Below are 20,883 nucleotides of genomic sequence, written 5' to 3'. Positions count from 1 at the left end.
TCCCTTATCTTTCTCTTCCTCCCCAGCACTACCTCGGGTCTCACCCTCTCTACCTCCTCTCACTCTCTCGTACACACACAGATGAACCGATCTGGGTGGCATGGGCTCTTGGTCCAGAGTGAACCATAGAATGTGTAATATGCCTATGCCAATGTTTTTGGACGCATATTTGCATTCGTGTGTGTGTCCAGGACATGTGGTCCAGACAGTAAGTCTCTCCAAAACCTCCTTCCCTGCACCCATACTCAGAGGCCCTCCCCTTTGGCATACGTTTCACGCCTGTACCTCTAGGAACAGAGGCGTCTCGGAGGTCAGGGTCGTTAACGTGATTTACGCTCCCTATGGTCGCCCGGTCGACCGATTTATCCGGGAAGGTTGGCCGGCTCTTTGACTAGGACATAGATCACATTTACACCAGTCATGCCAAACCAAGCCAAGCACTGGGCAGCCAGCACTGGGCAGCCAGCACCACCAAAGCATGGCACAGACAGATCGAGAACTTCCAGATCCCTCTGAGAGAGAGAGGGCGAGAGGGAGAGGGGGAGAGCGGGGAGAGAGAGGGAGAGGAGAATGCTCTGTAGAGGGGTGTCAAACACCTTTTGCCCCTGGGCCTGGATTTGGTCTTCAACCAGGTCCAACCAGGGCCACACTGAAAATTGGTTATATTTCCAAAATGTACAAAGAATTGTCCTCTATCCAATGTTTTGGGAACTTTTATTCTCCCTGACTGTCTAGCTTTCATTTTGGTGATTGTTAGCGAGCTGGACACAGTCAAGAAACTGCATGATTGTAGGTCCATTATCATTTCTACATATTTTCCATTTGGTTTTAGTCATTTTGACGTATATTTGAAGTCTATTTGATTATGTTGGTGCTTCTGAAGGAGACAGAATATTATGCTGGATCACACTGAAATCTGAAACTTTCCTTATTTTCCTTTCTGTCCCTTGGTTTAGAATATCCCTCGACAGGTCTGGTACTGAGCGGTCCTCTCGTGTGTTCTTAGCATGTCTTTGCTGTGTTTTCGAGGTGTGCGGGACGTGTTTAATTCAATGAGCCCTCTTCTCCCTCCAACAGCCGACTGGGAGCACAATAAGGGCCTTGCTCTTCCCAAACCTGCCGTCTGGTCCAGAAAGCGACTGGGTAAAAAACAGAGACGATCGTTACTTCTCAGTGTGTCTCTCACCCACTAACCCATCTCCCACGAGAGATGCCATTTTGTTTTACTTCCTTGCAGTGAGCCCTCCATGAGCTTAAGTCACAACAACCTGTTCCTGTCCTATGATTGGCCAGCTTGTCTGTATGTTTGTGTGACTGTCCATTCTTATTGGACAGCCTGTCTGTCCATCAGCATCACCGTCCACTCACGTACTGTGCCTGTTATTGTTGGTGTGGGTCTGCAGGCGTGTTTGTCCATGTTTTCACTGTCAATATGACTGAGACTGAAGAATAATTCTCTCCCTCTCATCATAATGCTACAGTCTGTCCCTAGACCTATTGTTCAGGTCAAAAAGGACCAAATCTTATAGTAACATGAGATCTGGAAGCATGGCTTGAATTTTCGCACAAATCTCTCCGTGACATCAATGCATGATTTTCTCGAAAATGTGTTATACCTCAAGCCCAAAATGACCACACTCACCCACGTTGACACCTCAATTCACTCTAATGAGTTAGTGGCTTCAGTTTCTGCTTCAGTCTCGGCCAGTGTGTGTGTCTGTGAAACTGGGACGGTTTCAGAGGTCTTCTAGGAGCCGCAGGGCTCGCTGGAAGCAGCTCTACTCAATGAAAACACACGTTGTCTTTGCCCGCCGTCATCACACACACCACACCGCAAAAGTCAATCATTGATGTGTTCATGATGTCGAAACAATCCGTCAGTGGTGTCTTTCTGTCAGTCTTGGGCTTATTTGTATCCTATTTACATGGTTCCAACCTCCTCCTGAAGCATGTGTTGCTCAGGGTGAATTCTGTACTAAATAGATTGTAAGTCTCATGTTTGATTTGATGTTGTTCAACTGTAAATGTCCTCTAAATAGGTTTAAAATCATACAGTGTTATGAGCCTATCAGTGGATAGTGTCCTTGGGTTCCTTCAGTAAGTGTTGCAACAGTCATAACAGCGAAGCTGTAAAACAGTGGAATATTTTCTCTGGTAATATTGCTCTAGGCAAACCATAAATCTTTGAACAGTGTTTTTTCACTGTCTCACCAGAGAGGAGTCTGACAGAAACCAGCACTCACAACACTTTACTGCAGTTAACGCTCACACTTCAAAATAGTGTGTGAGCACATGGTTAAGAGCATGTGTGTCACTGCCGTTGTAAAACAGTGCAGCAGTGAGGTGTTTGGCACCCATAGTGCCCAGTGTGTGTGTCCCATTACCAGCTATAGGGTTCAGGATGATGAACAGAGCTTCCTGATGACATCACTTCCACATTCCCATAACTCTGATCCCCATCACACAAAGTTTGACCTTTGATTTTATTTTTTATACTGCATTTAAGGAGCCACAGAGTTTTTCACACAAAATGTACCCCCCCCGAGTTTCTGTCTGGAAAGAGCCTGAACGGCAGAGAAGGAGCCATGCAAGCCAGGTGGTCGCAGCCATTGATATTTAGTGAATAGAATGAACCAGGCTAGGAAGTACACAAACAACTGCCCCTATCAGTCTCAGGTAGTGTCTGCCACAGCAAGTCTACGGTATGTCCAGTCAGTGCATTTATTCAATGAGACCTGTGCTATGGTTGCCAAACCTCAGTTTGACCCAGAGTAAAGCTATTCAGGGAGAATTTTCTATTTCCTGAATGCGATTGCAAATAGTAGATCCCAGTTCAGTTTGAGTTGTTTGAGTGGCTTGTTCTGAGTTTGATATTCCAGTGTGTTTATCACAGAGCTGTGTTCTGTGATGAAGACTGGATGTCTGGAAACATGGCCCTGGTGATGTACTGGGCCGTACGCACTACCCTCTGTAGCCACTTACAGTCAGATGCTGAGCAGTTGCCATTCCAGGTAGTGATACAACCGGTCAGGATGCTCTCGATGGTGCAGCTGCATAACTATTTGAGGATCTGGGGACCCATGACAAATCTTTTCAGTCTCCTGAGGGGAAAAATGTGTCTTGGTGTGTTTGGACCATGATAGTTTGTTGGTGATCTGGACACCAAGGAACTTGAAACTCTCAACCCCCTCCATTTCAGCACCGTCAACGTTAACGGGAGCCTGTTCGGACCTCCTTTTCCTGTAGTCCACTATCAGCTCCTCTCTCTTGCTCAAATTGAGGGAGAGGTTGTTGTCCCCTATAGGCTGATGGTGTTGAAGTCATGCTTGGCCACGCAGCAGTGGGTGAACAGGAGTACAGGAGGGGCCCCAGTGTTTTTATATGAAAGCTGGTTCTACACAGCAAATTGGCCAGTGTTACCTAGAGCAGACTTTTCAGTGTAGCATTTCTAGTGTTGATTCAGGAATTAAATTAACTCTCTAATAGTGAAATTAACACTCGGTAGTATAAAACAACCCCAGTGTTGGTGTTAATAACCAGTATTGAATGTGAGAGTGTGATTGTGTCAGTTTTACTGTGTGGAAACGTTCCCATCAAAACCAAGGCCATCATTATCATAATTCCCAGAATGCTCTACTGCATTAAAACATTTTAAGAATTATTTTTAACATATGTGTTTTTGTATGTACATTGATTGCTTGATACATTTTTCTAAACTAATCCAATCAGTTAGTTAGACTTATTGCACCCGTTACTAAAATGGTTGTTCCGGCTTAAATGGATTAGGCATTATCCTTTTATAGTAGTCTCATTTACTAACCCTGACAGTCATTCTGAATGCAGGTTACAGGTGAATAAAAATTCCAACTTTTGGATGTCTTATCCCTGGCTGGATTCCAGCACAATGTGCTTGCAGGCTTGACGTGGCACGTAAACCAGGAGGTTCCTAACACCACTGTGTTAGGGTAAAACTTGACCATCAAAGTAAGGCTTTATGATATACGGTATCAGTCAAAGGTTTGGACACACCTACTCATTCAAGGGTTTTTCTTTCTTTTTACTATTTTCTACATTGTAAAATTATATTGAAGACATCAAAACTATGAAATAACACATATGGAATCATGTAGTAATGAAAAAAGTGTGTTTTATATATGTTTCATATATATGTTATATATGTTTAAGTGTGTTTCAAAATATGTTTTATATTTGAGACTTCATTGTAGCCACCCTTTGCCTTGATGACAATTTTGTACATTTTGGCATTCAACCAGCTTCATGAGGTAGTCACCTGGAATGCATTTCAATTAACAAGTGTGCATTGTTAAAAGTTAATTTGTGGAATGTCTTTCCTTAATGCATTTGAGCCAATAAGTTGTGTTGTGACATGGTAAGGGTGGTATACAGAAGATAGCGCTATTTGGTAAAAGAGCAAGTCCATATTTTGGCAAGAACAGATCAAATAAGCAGAGAGAAATGACAGTCCACCATTACTTTAAGACATGAAGGTCAGTCAATCCAGAACATTTCAAGAACTTTGAACGTTTCTTCAAGTGCAGTCACAAAAACCGTCAAGCGCTGTGATGAAACTGGCTCTCATGAGGACCACCACAGGAAAGGAAGACCCAGAGTTACTTCTGCTGTAGAGGATAAGTTCACTAGAGTTAACTGCCCAAATAAATGCTTCACAGAGTTCAAGTAACAGATATGTCAACATCAACTGTTCAGAGGAGACTGTGGGAAACAGACCTTCGTGGTCAAATTGCTGCAAAGAAACCACTACTAAAGGACACTAATAATAAGAAGAGACTTGCTTGGGCCAAGAAACATGAGCAAGTGAAATTAGACTGGTGGAAATCTGTCCTTTGGTCTGATGAGTCCAAATTTTGGTTCCAACTGCCGTGTCTTTGTAAGGTGCAGAGTAGGTAAACGGATGATCTCGGCATGTGTGGTTCCCACCATGGAGCATGGAGGAAGAGGTGTGGGGGTGTTTTGCTGGTGATACGGTCAGTGATTTATTTAGAATTCAAGGTACACTTAACCAGCATGGCTATCACAGCATTCTGCAGCGTTACACCATCCCATCTGGTTTGCGCTTAGGGGGACCATCATTTGTTTTTTAACAGGACAATGACGCAACACACCTCCAGGCTGTGTAAGGTCTATTTGACCAAGAAGGAGAGTGTTTGAGTGCTGCATCAGATGACCTGGCCTCCACAATCACCTGACCTCAACCCAATTGAGATGGTTTGGGATGAGTTGGTCCGCAGAGTGAAGTGAAAGCAGCCAACACATGCTCAGCATATGTGGGAACTCCTTCAAGACTGTTGGAAAAGCATTCCAGGTGAAGCTGGTTGAGAGAATGCCAAGCATGTGCAAAGCTGTCATCAAGGTAAAGGATGGCTACTTTGAAGAATCTCAAATATAAATTTGTTTAACACTTTTTTGGTTACTAACTGATTGTGTTATTTCATAGTTGTGACTCCTCCACTATTATTCTACAATGTACAAAATATTAAAAATAAATAAAAATCCTTGCATGAGTAGGTGTGTCCAAACTTTTGACTTGTACTGTATATAATGTGTTGTCATAAACAGTTTACTTTTAATGGTATCATTTGCCTTCCATACTTCTTCACAGGACTGAAAATGAATGAATTATTTGTCACTAACAAATACATTCATGGGTGGTAACCAATTCACTTGAAAAGTCAAGGCAGTGTCACGCTCTGACCTTAGATATCTCTGTTTTCATTATATTTTGGTTAGGTCAGGGTGTGACTAGGGTGGGTACACTAGTTTTTTGCATTGTCTAGGGTTTTTGTATGTCTAGGGTTGTTGTTGGTCTAGGGGTTTTTGTATTTCTATATTGGCCTGATATGGTTCTCAATCAGAGACAGCTGTTTATCGTTGTCTCTGATTGGGGATCATATTTAGGCAGCCATTTCCCCTTTGTGTCTCGTGGGGTTTTTATCTATGTGTAGTTAGTTGCCTGTCAGCAACTACACTTGTATAGCTTCACGGTTCATTTTGTTCAGTGTTCATTCTTTAAATAAATAAGAATGTACGCATACCACGCTGTGCCTTAGTCTCCTTCGTACGACGAACGTGACAGGCAGACTGGGAAATTATATTGGAGGTATGGCTTAGTGTGGGCTTTAAAGTTGTTATTTTTTGCCACCCGTGAGTGGAAATGTTGTCCCAGTTTAAGTAGTCCATGGTAATGTTAATTCAAGTTTGAGCATATCAGCTGACAGTTTGGAAGTCTTTATAAATACTTACAGAAGAGCATATGGCAATAAATATTAGTGTAAAGTCCTTAACTTCTTAGTGATCACTTCGCGCGCCTATCCCGTTAACGGGATTGATTTGACAACACCCAGTGAAATAGCAGTGCGAAAAATAAAAAACAGAAATACTCATAATAATTCATAAATCATACAAATGTTATACATGGGTTTAAAGATTAACTTCTTGTTAATCCAGCCACAGTGGCAGATTTCAAAAAGGTTTACGGTGAAAGCAAACCATGATATAATCTGAAGACAGCACCCCATCAAACATACACATGAAAATCATAATTCAATCCGCCAGGCGCGACACAAAAGTCAGAAACAACATATAATTCATGCCTTACCTTTGAAGATCTTCTTCTGTTGGCACTCCAATATGTCCATTAAACATCACAAATGGTCCTTTTGTTCGATAAATTCTGTTGTTATATATCCAAAATGTCCATTTATTTGGCGTATATATTTCAGAAAATGCACCGGTTCCAACTCGCACAACATGACTACACATTATCTGATTAGTTACCTGTAAACTTGATCCAAAATTTCAAACAACTTTCCTAATCCAACTTTAGGTATTTTTAAACTTAAATAATCTATAAAATTTAATATGGAATAAACTGTGTTCAATACCGGAGGAAAACAAAGTGGAGCGAGCTTTCAGGTTGTGCGCCCCAACCACAACAATACACTTCACTCGACCCTCGTTCTGAACAGGGCTACTTCATTTCTCAAAGGAAAAACATCAACCAATTTCTAAAGACTGTTGACATCTAGTGGAAGTGATAGGAACTGCACGCCACTGCCTTAGAATTCTAGATTCCCATAGAAATCCCATTGAAAAGAGAGTGACCTCAAAAGATTTTCCTGGATGGTTTGTCCTCAGGGTTTCGCCTGCCAAATAAATTATGTTATACTTACAGACATAATTTTAACAGTTTTTTTTTGTTTCTATCGAAATCTACCAATTATATGCATATCCTAGCTTCTGGGCCTGAGTAGCAGTTTACTTTGGGCACACTTTTCATCTGGACGTGAAAATAGTGCCCCCTAGCCTTTACCGAACACTGAGTGACCTTGTCAAGAGATACCGACCTCTTGGTGTAATGGTTAAAAATACTATATTAGGTGTTATTGCATAACACCATTGGTGCAAACTATAGGCACTTCCTAGTAAATTTAACACTCAAAAGTGTGGACCTGTATATAGACACTGGCGCAGTGTTAAATGTGACTGTTAGTGTATAACACTGGATAATTTGCTGTGTAGTAGGGTTATGGTGGAAGGTTATTAAGAGTTGACATTTTTGGGGTTAGTCATATAGACTAAGGCGATGCAATGTAGTAGAAATTCTTAAGATACTTTTTTTTAAACATTTCAAGTCCAATTTATTGAACCTGTTTGAATGGCATTGCTCCTCGGGTGTGGTCACAGTTAGCACTCTCCTCCACCCCCATCTTTTCTCCATGGTTTCAGTTGACACTGCAACTTCTCTCTTCTATATCCCCCTTTTTCAAAAGCACAACATCCATCCTCACTTATGAGTTAGGGCTCTCTTCAGTGCACTCCAGCAGCCTCCATTGCTGTTTCAGTTCCTAACCCTACCATGGCCTCTATTTCCCAGGCTCCCCTGCAGTTCTGCAACCCTTTCTTCCTGTCAACAAGAGGCCCAACCTGGTGGGGAAATCAGGGGACAAGGGTGAGGGCAACACTGACCAATGTTTTGACTACTGAATACTTTGACTTCTGTTTAAGCAACACTTTACCAAAATGTTCCACATTTTGCACTTCTTAATTTTGCTGTCATCTTGATGATTCTATTTTAACAACCTTCCCTCAGTTAAGTTTTGTTTAGATTCTAAAGCACCTTGCACTTCTCTGAAGAATACTCACACAGCTTGAGACGCAACACCTGTGTGTGTGTGTGTGTGTTTGTACGTGCGTGCGTTTGTCTGAGTGTGTGTAAGTGCGTGTGCCTGTGTGTATGCAGTATGTTTGTGTTGTTCTGACTGACTTACGAAACACCAACACGATGCAACACACATATTTCATATCTTCTCCCTCAGCAGGAAAACAACTCAGATTCACCTGGGTGATGTCTGCAGCAGATGACCATAACTGTATTTGTAGTTTACATGACTGAGTAGTGTTCGGTCCCCTCTGTCCTCAGATAAGCTGATGGACCTGAAGCAGGGAGACAAAGCGTCCATCTTGAGGTCCTTCCCTCTAGTCACGGCTAAGCCCGCCAAACAAAAGACCACAACCCTCACCCCGGCCTTGAATGGTAAGATTCAGTGATGAGTGCACTTTCGTTTATAATAATGTCTCTGTGCATTCATGTTTGTACATGTGTGTAACCATGTAGGTGTGTTTGTGTGTTTGAATCATGCTACATCTGAGTTTAATAGTTAGTGTGAAATGTTATCTGAGTTCAGAGAGAGAGAGACCAAGGAATGAGAGAGCTGCCAGGGAATGCTAACACATCACAGTACTATTCATAACAAACTTCTCACTCTGCGGTTCTCAATCTCATCTTCCGTCTTTCTGTAGCCACGGGTGACAACTCCTCTGTGTTCAGCTCTCTCCCTACTTCCGAAGTGGACGCCATGGGCAAGAAGCGCTTCGTAGGTAAGGACACATGCATTATAACAGTCTTCAACAAACCCACATGATTAAACTCACAGTGGACAGGGCCGGAGAATCCCGGGTGTGGCGCTGGTAAAAAAGGGGGGAAATTGATCTTGCAACTGGAGGGCTGCTGGGTTAATAATCCTAACAGCAATCCCCTATTGTTGGGCCCTTGAGCAAGGCCCTTAACCCCACCCCACAACCCCATCCAGGCGCGCTGCACTGCAGCTTGACCCTGTGCTCCTCTCACCTGTGTGTCTGTATGATGTGTGCAGGAGGGAGCTGTGACAATGGACAATGAAAGTTGTATTGTATCACTGTGGACATTAGCCCGGAGAACAAAAACCTTTCGTGCTTCCTCTTACCGCCAGTTGTTTTGGATTGTCTTGCCTGTATTCACTATCCAGATTCTTGGATGAGCTCCAGTTGACTTAGAGCTCTTGTCTACGGAGTGCAAAGCAGATCAATGAGTTAGCCTAATTTTGATAAACAACACATTTTCTGGTTCATTAACCTGTTGCGACGAGCAATCCCGTATCCGGGAGCATAATTATAGCCTCAAGCTCATTACCATAACGCAACGTTAACTATTCATGAAAATCGCAAATTAAATTAAATAAATATATTGGCTCACAAGCTTAGTCTTTTGTTAACAACACTGTCATCTCAGATTTTCAAAAAATGCTTTTCAACCATAGCTACACAAGCATTTGTGTAAGAGTATTGATAGCTAGCATAGCATTAAGCCTAGCATTCAGCACGCAACATTTTCACAAAAACAAGAAAAGCATTCAAATAAAATAATTTACCTTTGAAGAACTTTGGATGTTTTCAATGAGGAGACTCTCAGTTAGATAGCAAATGTTCAGTTTTTCCAAAAATATTATTTGTGTAGGAGAAATCGTTCCGTTTTGTTCATCACGTTTGGCTAAGAAAAAAAAACAGAAAATTCAGTCATTACAACGCAAACTTTTTTTCAAATTAACTCCATGATATCGACAGAAACATGCCAAACGTTCAATCCTCAAGGTGTTTTTCACATATCTTTCGATTATAAATCATTCGGGGCAGTTGACTTTCTCTTCTGAACCAAATGGAAACGTGCATGCACCTGGAGATTACGCAATAGTTTCGACGGAGGACACTGAGCGGACACCTGGTAAATGTAGTCTCTTATGGTCAATTTTCCAATGATATGCCTACAAATACGTCACAATGCTGCAAACACCTTGGGGAAACGACAGAAAGTGTAGGCTCATTCCTTGCGCATTCACAGCCATATAAGGAGACATTGGAACACAGCGCCTCCAAAATCTGGCTCACTTCCTGTATGAAATTTCATCTTGGTTTCGCCTGTAGCATTAGTTCTGGGGCACTCACAGACAATATCTTTGCAGTTTTGGAAACGTCAGAGTGTTTTCTTTCCAAAGCTGTCAATTATATGCATAGTCGAGCATCTTTTCATGACAAAATATCTTGCTTAAAACGGGAACGTTTTTCATCCAAAAATGAAATACTGCCCCCAGAGTTTCAAGAGGTTAAGAAAGCCAAACTTCGATAAGTGTTTTTGGGTGTTGAGTCAATTAGACTATGATCGTTTCAAACTTATCTTTCAAAAAAATAAAACATTATTTAATTATATAGTGTTTAGGCAAGTTAGCTGGCTTACCAACCTGGTCTCAGAGCATTTCGTATCATTCGTATCAATCAATATTTTATTAGGATCCCCATTAGCTGTTGCAAAAGAGGCAGGTACTCTTGCTGGGGTCCACACAAAACATGCAACATAATACAGAATGACATAATACAGAACATCATTAGACAAGAACAGCTCAAGGACAGAACTATCTACATTTTTAGAAATGCATACACACAAACTATTATATAATTTAGTATGATATGTTGCAAATTACAATTCGTATGATATGTTATGAGTTTGCAAAATGTACAATATTTTACAAATTTCAATTTTTTGTGGCTAACGTTAGCTAGGCTAGGGGTTAGCATTGAGGTTAGGAGTTAGGTTAAAGGGTTAGCGTTGGGGGAAGGGTTAGCTAGAAGGGTTAGGAGAAGGTTTAGCTAACATGTTAAGTAGTTGCAAAGTAGCTAAAAAGTAGTAAGTAGCTGCAAATTAGCTAAAGTTGTCTGTGATGAGATTCAACCACACAACCTTTGGGTCGATAGACGTTTGCGTTATACACCCACCCATCCACCCTCCTTTCCTTTGCCTTAAGTAACCGTTTGTCTTATGTAACCATACCAAACCTAATGTATACTAATTTCAGTGTCCCAGATTTACATTTACTATGTTACGTCTAGTCTATGAGACCAGGCTGTGCTTACTTACTCCTTTCTACTGCTTTGTAGTATACCACTCTGATGTGAGAGATGTAAACAACAATACAACTATACTGCTGATCATAAGCTGTTTGAGATTTGTTTCAATGGCTGCGAAGTATAGGAATTTGACAAATATTAAATTAATTTCCTGTTTGTAATTAATGTGCCTTGAACGCAGAAGGAATACAGTATGTGGCACTACAATATAGTGCATTGAAATATATTTAAATAAATCTGTAGTTATTTTTTCATTATTTTTCCTTTTCCAATTGTGTTCCTCTGTAGCTCAGTTGGTAGAACATGGGCCTTGCCACAGCAGGATAATTAGTTCGATTCCCGATCACCCTTACGTAAAATGTATGCACGCATGGTCGTCGCTTTGGATGAAAGCATCTGCTAAATGGCATATATTTTTCTAATCCTACAGACTTCTGTCTTTTAAGTTACTATTGTTTGAACACCAATTCTTTAATTTCTCCTGCAGCCCCTCATGTGATCTATAAGACTGACAAGAAGCCAGACGAACCGTGTTCCATAACAAAGTCCCTCAGCTTCTTCCCTGAGGAGGAGGGGGTGGAGCAAAACGTCACCGCACCGCCCCGCTTGCCCCCCTCCAACCTCACAGTGGTTACTGTAGAGGGATGCCCCTCCTTCGTCATCCTGGACTGGGAGAAGACTGACAACGACACCACAGGTTAAGGGGGAAGTGTGCTTGTGTACGTGCGTGTGTGGGTGCGTCCATGTACGTGCGTGTGTGTGTGTGTGTGTGTGCGTGCAGCAGCACATACCCAAAGAGGTTCATAAAACACTCCTGGTTATGGAAGAGTGAAGTCCTAACGCATAAGACTCTGTTACAATGGGTATTTTAATAACGTTATGAAACTCCATCTGCGCTCAATCAGGATATTTCTCTCTACAATGAAAACAAGTTGTGGAGATTTGAGACTACATCTTTTCAGAGCACTTTCTTTGGGGCCAATCCTTGCCAACCCCACCCAAATCCTCTGAATCCTGTGTCAAATGTTTATACTTGCCTCGTTAAGATGCTGCTGTGCACATTTAAAATGAACATTTTTATGTTAATATCCCATCTGTATGGTATGAAGATGTAAAGATGTAATTAAACATGTTGTGTGTGGATGTGTGGTTGTGATTCCATGTGTGGATTTCCTGCCTCCCCTTTGACAGAGTATGAGGTAATTTCAAGAACCCATGGACCCAATGGAGAAGAGGTGTCCATCCTGACCACCAACCAGACTCACACTGCAGTGGAGAACCTAAAACCAGAGAACAGGTGTGTGTCTATGTTTGTTTTTATGTGGTGTGTGGAGGCTTGCTGGAGCAGGGTTGGGTTGGTAAGGCTCAATGTGCTTATTAATGATGCTGGATCCTGGTCTTGGTTTTGGCTGGGATCTACAGATTCAGAGTATAAACCAGATTTACCAGAACCTACCACTGGGCTGGATTTGCTCGCCCACAGACCACCATCTAAACATCACACATAGAACAGGCATTAGAATGGTGTGTGTGTGTGTGTGTGTGTGTGTGTGTGTGTGTGTGTGTGTGTGTGTGTGTGTGTGTGTGTGTGTGTGTGTGTGTGTGTGTGTGTGTGTGTGTGTGTGTGTGTGTGTGTGTGTGTGTGTGTGCGTGCGTGCGTGCGTGCGTGCGTGCGTGCGTGCGTGCGTGCGTGCGTGCGTGTGTGTGTGTGAAAGAGAGAAGGGGAGAGAAAGACAGAAAGAAAGAGAGAGGGAGGAAAATGGAGAGAGAAATGGGGGCACAAGCAATCACTGGCCTCGATGCACTCAAGGCTGTCTGGAGAATAAAGATATCAAGTGTCACAGTGTTGGAGATGGGTGGAATATAAACTCAGCATGGCATTCGGGATTGAAAGTATATCAAAAATGAGATTTCGGTATTTACTGAGCTAGGCACACCAGTGCCTTGACACCGTGTTGACTATTTATCTTTCCCTTCTTTTTCAGTTACGAGTTCAAAGTGAAACCCAAGAATGAGCTTGGGGAAGGGCCTGCCAGCGAGCCAGTGTTGTTCAACACAGAGTCAGGTAGGTGGAGAGTGGAAATGGACTCCCAGCCAATGTATCGGATTACACTTATGTAATGGAGCTGGAATGGAGGCCAGCTCCAGATAGCCGTTCCACCGGCATGGATGGATCTAGAATTAGCTTATCTTTCCCATATCCTAACATTAGGCACCGATCCAATCAGATCGAGCGTTGACAACCGCATAGTGGATGTTTTGGCAGTGTTGGAGGTGTAACTGTGGTATGACAAATCAGTGAGCGGCTGCTCTTGTATGTCACAAACCACTCTTTTTCTTATTATTCCTGCCCTGTTAGAACTATAAAAAATGTCAATAGAAAATGTAGGCTCTATCGATGATAGAAATAACGACAGGCTAATGCATGTTTTCATGTTCATTTGGATGGGGAATTTATAACCTATCACCATCTAATCGAGGTGTAGACAATAGAATCACACATTGGAGTGTTTGAAAGTAGCGTGCCTGTATGAACTTCTAACGCGGATTGGTCGGATATGATGTCAGGTGTGTTTTTTTCATTTGTACATCCAATGGCAGTGTCCGCAATAAGGTAAGGCAAGGAGCTGCAAGGAGCAGCTCTCCACATCCAACACCGGCAAAACAACCGCTATGTGGATGTCTGCTACCGCAGATCTGATATCATCTAGCACTGAAGCGTTGATGGAAAGAATGCAAAACTGACCTTAGATCAGTGTCTAGACCACAATTCCCACCGTTAGCATCGTAGAGCCCCATTAGGTGTGCTGGTGAATTAGTAAAAGTCAATCATCAATCAGCAACCACACCGACTGTTTCAATTGTAATACTTTGCATTAGCCTGGCTTAGCCTCTAAGTTATGTATCTAACAGGATCCCTGATAGCTTTCCAGATGTGTCGCAAATTAGTCACTTGTTAATAGGACATCTTAGCCTTTAGCTAATAATGTGTGTAAATAGTTAGCTGCTTGCTACCTATTTTTAGTAATTTAGCAGACGCTTTTATCCAGAGTGACTTCCACTGGTGAGTGCATACATTTTTCATACTTAAAAAACAAACAAATCTCTCTCTCTCTCGCGCGCTTCTTCATTTTGGAAGAAATATATATTTTTAAACTGTTCAACTGTTGTCTTTCTCTCTTTTTGAGTCAACTAATCACCACATTTTATGCACTGCAGTGCAGATTCATTATCTGATCCTTTGATTGGGTGGACAACATGTCAGTTCATGCTGCAAGAGCTCTGATAGGTTGGAGGACATCCTCCCGGAAGTTGTCATAATTCCTGTGTAAGTTTATGGAAGGGGGTGAGAACCATGAGCCTCCTAGGTTTTGTATTGAAGTCAATGTACCCAGAGTAGGACAGAAGCTAGCTGTCCTCCAGCTACACCATGGTGCTACACTAGAGTGCTGTGGAGGTTACTGTAAACTTCATAGACTTGTTACTTCATTGCAAAACAGTGTGTTTTCGTCAATTATTTGGTGACGTGAATATATTTAGTATAGTTTTTAGTAATGTTTCACTATTTTTATTTTGATGAAATTCACTGAGGAGGATGAATCCCCTTCCTCCTCTGAGGAGCCTCCACTGCCCTATTCCCGTACACAACACACACTAGCCTCCAGGAAGAGATGGAGAGCTAACGCCAGGGTGCAACTTTCCAAAGGGAGGGTATAGGGACCTGATCATATTGGACATTGATAGGCTTAGAGTTTAAGCCCTCATGGTCAGGGAAAACTCTTGGCTCAAGTCATAGTCACATAATAGTTACAGATGGACCAGATGTTCGGAGTAATATCATATCCGTTATGCACACTAAAATACTCGATCAACTCAATGAGCTAATTTGATCCAAAGCAACATTGTGTCTAAACAGTAATAATACTCCACTGGGACTGTGCTGGGCTAATGTCCAATGCTGTGGTGAAAGTACTAATAGAGAAGAGTGATTGGTCAAATGGTTCTTTACCCTGTAGTGAAATCCCTGGGAGACACAACGTTTTATGTGCTAACTACAACAATGTGCTAACTAGGACAATGTGCTAACTAGGACAATGTGCTAACTTGGACAATGTGCTAGCTACAACAATGTGCTAACTAGGACAATGTGCTAACTAGAACAATGTGCTATCTAGGACAATGTGCTAACTAGAACAATGTAATGTGTTTTTGTTGTAATCTGAACCTCGGTTTTAATATGATCCGTTATTTCCCAAGGGTGAGTATGGTTCTATTACTGTATTAATGTGGTAATAATGGACTGATGTGTGACTAACGATGCCTTCTCTCTTTTACTCTCTCTCCTCTATAGCGGACCCTCGGGTGAGTGAGAATGTCTCAGGTGAGTGGACTCTTAGTATGTCATGTTCACACATCTTTCCTCCCTAGTTTGTATCCCATTCTCTGTGCCTTACATATCAATCCTTAGATCTTGTTTTCTCTGCTCCCTCCAGGTAAAGATGCTATCTGGACACAGTTCCCCTTCAAAGCAGATTCCTACTCGGAGTGTAACGGGAAGCAGTATGTGAAGAGGACCTGGTACCGCAAGTTTGTGGGCATTCAGCTGTGCAACTCCCTTAGATACAAGATCTACATGAGTGACTCGCTCACCGGTCAGTATAGTATAGTAAGAGTGTTTTTTCTATGTTTTACTGTCTATACTATTCCTTGTATTTGTGCATGTATGTATATGAAGAGTTTATAGGTTACATTGGAATTTTCAAAAAGGTTTATCTAATCAGAGCCATAACCTTTGACCTCTGACCTTGTGCAGGCAAATTCTACAACATCGGGGACCAAACAGGTCATGGGGAGGACCACTGCCAGTTTGTAGATTCTTTCCTGGACGGACAAACAGGCAGCCAGCTATTGGCCGACCAACTACCCAGCCGATCAGGTAGAGTACTGGGCCAAATACTGGAACCCGTTAGAGACATTTGTGGGAAAGAACTGTAGACACATGTACAGGTGCCCATGACCACAGTTCTTGGTCACTTTTCAATGACTACAGAAGTTTGATGTTTCAGGGTTAACTGTGGGAAACACTGATCTCTAGACTATGTTAAAAGACTATTCACATTCCAAACCATTTGTAAAAGAAGTGTTCTCATATTCCCTCTGCTTTATTGTCTCAGGCTTCTACCGGGCTATGCGTCAGGAACCGGTCAACTTTGGCGAGATCGGAGGGAACTCGCACGCCACCTACGTTGGCTGGTACGAGTGCGGAACACCCATACCTGGGAAATGGTAAGACCCCTCCACCAGAGGCCAGGAAGATGCCTGAATGGAAGAATGATGATCTCACCAGGGTGAGAGGAGGAGGATTGAGGAGGTTTCAGTGGCCCTTGAGGTGGGCTTCTCCCTCTTGTTACCATGGAGACTGTGTCAATATGTTACCATGGAGATGCATCTGTCTGTCTGTCAGATGGTGATGGCCCACATTCCATTGTATAAAAGTGTACAGGACCATATCTTGTCATGGAACTCTTGAGTTCTTTTGTCATATCTCCTTAGGGGATCTATTCAATCCGCATACCGGAAGTTCAGCTTTACAGTGTGATTGAATATTTAAAGGCAACGTTCCTGCTTTAGCAGAGACTGCTTTTACGATAAACACTGCTTATGTCGGCTAATATCCGAAATGACCTTTACATTTCCATCACGGAATCTGTTACTCTTCAGCTTTACAGACTGAACCGAGCCCTAAGTCTCATCTCACTATTTATCAAACAGGACATGAGGCAGTCCTCAAAGCCTGTAAAAACGGGAGAGAAGTTAATAAAGGCGTGTCAGAGTGCTTCAAGAGGTTACATATGAACGCCGGAAACTGTTGGGAAGCTGGCTCCCTGAAAATGTAATGATGTGTATGATGTTATTTATCAAGCAGTTGTTATTCAATGTTCCTTGTGGTTTATATTAGCCAGTCTGCTAAAAGGGTTGCTATAAAACAAAAGCCTCCTCTAAAAAGGAAAGAAAGCATTACACAGGCACACACACACACTAAATTCGTCACTCATACACACATACTCAATACCCTTTCTTGATTGGTCCTGTAGGATTGACAGTTGCGGTTTGCACAATATGAAATTATTATTTATATTTTACCACAGCATTGTTGAATACTTGTTTCTGATATGCTAGAAGGGCATTCTAGAATGGACATAAAAAACATAACTGGACGGCTAGAAAAGATATCAGGACGCAGTATTCGCCTACACATGTAGACCGTACTCGCTACAAAGTTACAGAAAGCTAAACCATCCACCACACAAACGGAAATTGGATACATTGTAAATGCAGGTCCAACGAGGAAAAACATAGCTAGCTAGCATTGATTTGTTTATGGAGAGACATATATTTTGGAGCATCTGATGGTCTAACGTGGTGAGTAGGACCTGCTGAGGTGACTATTATCGCCACACCAGCAGTCATGAGTCATGACTGCAGTAAAATCGTAGGTGACCTTTGAGTCACAGTATTCTCCTCTTATGCACTCTGGACATGTGTTAGTAGTACCCAACTCATTTCTAATGATCAACAGGTCACTAATGGCCTGGAGATCAGGACTCTGTTGCCCCTCTAACCACTCTGACATGAATGCAAATGAAATCAAAAATCACAACACTTATCATCAGAACAGCATGATGCTTTTAAATCTCACCTCACTATGATGATCAATTTGAAGAAAGAAGTTCAACAACAGGTTGAAACTGAGAAGAAAACATGGTCGTTGTGTACAGTGGGGCAAAAAAGTATTTAGTCAGCCACCATTTGTGCAAGTTCTCCCAATTAAAAAGATGAGAGAGGCCTGTAATTTTCATCACAGGTACACTTCAGCTATGACAGACAAAATGAAAAAAAAATCCAGAAAATCACATTGTAGGATTTTTAATGAATTTATTTGCAAATTATGGTGGGAAATAAGTATTTGGTCACCTACAAACAAGCAAGATTTCTGGCTCTCACAGACCTGTAACTTCTTCTTTAAGAGGCTCCTCTGTCTTCCACTCGTTACCTGTATTAATGGCACCTGTTTGAACTTGTTATCAGTATAAAAGACACCTGTCCACAACCTCAAACAGTCACACTCCAAACTCCACTGAGGCCAAGACCAAAGAGCTGTCAAAGGACACCAGAAACAAAATTGTAGACCTGCACCAGGCTGGGAAGACTGAATCTGCAATAGGTAAGCAGCTTGGTTTGAAGAAATCAACTGTGGGAGCAATTATTAGGAAATGGAAGACATACAAGACAACTGATAACCTCCCTCGATCTGGGGCTCCACGCAAGATCTCACCCCATGGGGTTAAAATGATCACAAGAACGGTGAGCAAAAATCCCAGAACCACACGGTGGGACCTAGTGAATGACCTGCAGAGAGCTGGGACCAAAGTAACAAAGTCTACAATCAGTAACACACTACGCCGCCAGGGACTCAAATCCTGCAGTGCCAGACGTGTCCCCCTGCTTAAGCCAGTTCATGTCCAGGCCCGTCTGAAGTTTGCTAGAGAGCATTTGGATGATCCAGAAGAAGATTGGGAGAATGTCATATGGTGAGATGAAACCAAAATATAACTTTTAGGTAAAAACTCAACTCGTCGTGTTTGGAGGACAAAGAATGCTGAGTTGCATCCAAAGAACACCATACCTACTGTGAAGCATGGGGATGAAAACATCATGCTTTGGGGCTGTTTTCTGCAAAGGGACCAGGACGACTGATCCGTGTAAAGGAAAGAATGAATGGGGCCATGTATTGTGAGATTTTGAGTGAAAACCTCCTTCCATCAGTAAGGGCATTGAAGATGAAATGTGGCTGGGTCTTTCAGCATGACAATGATCCCAAACACACCGCCCGGGCAACGAAGGAGTGGCTTCGTAAGAAGCATTTCAAGGTCCTGGAGTGGCCTATCTAGTCTCCAGATCTCAACCCCATAGAAAATCTTTGGAGGGAGTTGAAAGTCCGTGTTGCCCAGCAACAGCCCCAAAACATCACTGCTCTAGAGGAGATCTGCATGGAGGAATGGGCCAAAATACCAGCAACAGTGTGTGAAAAACTTGTGAAGACTTACAGAAAACATTTGACCTCTGTCATTGTCAACAAAGGGTATATAACAAAGTATTGAGATAAACTTTTGTTATTGACCATATACTTATTTTCCACCATAATTTGCAAATAAATAAATTAAAAATCCTACAATGTGATTTTCTGATTTTTTTTCCTCATTTTGTCTGTCATAGTTGAAGTGTACCTATGATGAAAATTACAGGCCTCTCTCATCTTTTTAAGTGGGAGAACTTGCTGACGAATTACTTTTTTGCCCCACTGTGTTATTTCAAAGCTTAACACAACGAAATTGACAGCGCTTTCTAAGGTGATGACTAATTCAAAACACCCATATGCATATTAGAGCTTACGCATGTAGGCCTACATAAACCCAGCAAAAAACGAAATGTCCTCTCACTGTCAACTGCATTTATTTTCAGCAAACTTAACATGTGTAAATATGTGTATGAACATAAGATTTAACAACTGACACAAACTTAACAAGTTCCATGTGACTAACAGAATGGAATAATGTGTCCCTGAACAAAGGGCCGGTCCAAATCAAAAGTAACAGTCAGTATCTGGTGTGGCCACCAGCTGCATTAAGTACTGCAGTGCATCTCCTCCTCGTGGACTGCACTAGATTTGCCAGTTCTTACTGTGTACCCCACTCTTCATCCAAGGCACCTGCAAGTTCCCTGACATTTCTGGGGCGAATGGCCCTAGCCCTCACCATCCGATCCAACAGGTCCCAGACGTGCTCAATTGGTTTGAGATCCGGGCTCTTCGCTGGCCATGGCAGAACACTGGCATTCCTGTCTTGCAGAAAATCACGCACAGAACGAGTAGTATGGCTGCGCGTGATTTCCTGCAAGACAGGACTGTCAGTGTTCATGCTTGAGGGTCATGTCAGGATGAGGGATTGTGCGTTCCTGGTGTAACCCGGGCAGTTGTTGTTGCCATCCTGTACCTGTCCCACAGGTGTGATGTTCGGATGTACCGATCCTGTGCAGGTGTTATTACACGTGGTCTGCCACTGTGAGGATGATCAGCTGTCCATCCTGTCTCCCTTTAGCGCTGTCTTAGGCGTCTCCAAGTACGGACATTGCAATTTTTTGCCCTGGCCACATCTTCAGTCTTCAAGCCTCCTTGCAGCATGTCTAAGGCACATTCACGCAGATGAGCAGGGACCATGGGCATCTTTCTTTTGGTGTTTTTCAGAGTCAGTAGAAAGGCCTCTTTAGTGTCCTAAGTTTTCATAACTGTGACCTTAATTGCCTATCGTCTATAAGCTGTTAGTGTCTTAATGACCATTCCACAGGTACATGTTCATTAATTGTTTATGGTTCATTGAACAAGCTTGGGAAACAGTGTTTAAACCCTTTACAATGAAGATTTGTGAAGTTCTTTGGATTTTTACGAATTATCTTTGAAAGTCAGGGTCCTGAAAAGGGGAGGTTTCTTTTTTTGCTGAGTTTATAAGCCAACGCCCCAATGTTTGGGGGGGACATAAAAGACTAAAAAGAGCAAATCAGCTCCAAGTG

General features: G+C 42.3%; 1 protein-coding gene across 3 annotated transcripts in view; it reads left to right on the top strand.

The window, feature by feature from the left end:
• LOC135547378 (target of Nesh-SH3) overlaps positions 1 to 18,080 on the top strand; it is a 45,851-nt gene extending 27,771 nt beyond the window's left edge. The window contains exons 11-21 of one of the 3 annotated variants that reach the window (XM_064976356.1): positions 1,078 to 1,143; positions 7,916 to 7,990; positions 8,462 to 8,575; positions 8,842 to 8,919; positions 11,744 to 11,953; positions 12,448 to 12,553; positions 13,242 to 13,321; positions 15,608 to 15,637; positions 15,750 to 15,908; positions 16,070 to 16,192; positions 16,431 to 18,080. In XM_064976356.1, the coding sequence (XP_064832428.1) occupies positions 1,078 to 1,143; positions 7,916 to 7,990; positions 8,462 to 8,575; positions 8,842 to 8,919; positions 11,744 to 11,953; positions 12,448 to 12,553; positions 13,242 to 13,321; positions 15,608 to 15,637; positions 15,750 to 15,908; positions 16,070 to 16,192; positions 16,431 to 16,546 (1,157 nt within the window). In that variant the 3' untranslated portion in view covers positions 16,547 to 18,080. The remainder of the gene's footprint in view (positions 1 to 1,077; positions 1,144 to 7,915; positions 7,991 to 8,461; positions 8,576 to 8,841; positions 8,920 to 11,743; positions 11,954 to 12,447; positions 12,554 to 13,241; positions 13,322 to 15,607; positions 15,638 to 15,749; positions 15,909 to 16,069; positions 16,193 to 16,430) is intronic. The other 2 variants (XM_064976357.1, XM_064976358.1) reach the window with 2 other exon arrangements.
• Positions 18,081 to 20,883: the final 2,803 nt, after the last annotated feature.

Source organism: Oncorhynchus masou, chromosome 10, assembly GCF_036934945.1.
Source record: "Oncorhynchus masou masou isolate Uvic2021 chromosome 10, UVic_Omas_1.1, whole genome shotgun sequence".
Taxonomy (NCBI): domain Eukaryota; kingdom Metazoa; phylum Chordata; class Actinopteri; order Salmoniformes; family Salmonidae; genus Oncorhynchus; species Oncorhynchus masou.
Note: the sequence above shows the minus strand (reverse complement) of the source record. Positions and strands in the feature narration are given on the sequence as shown.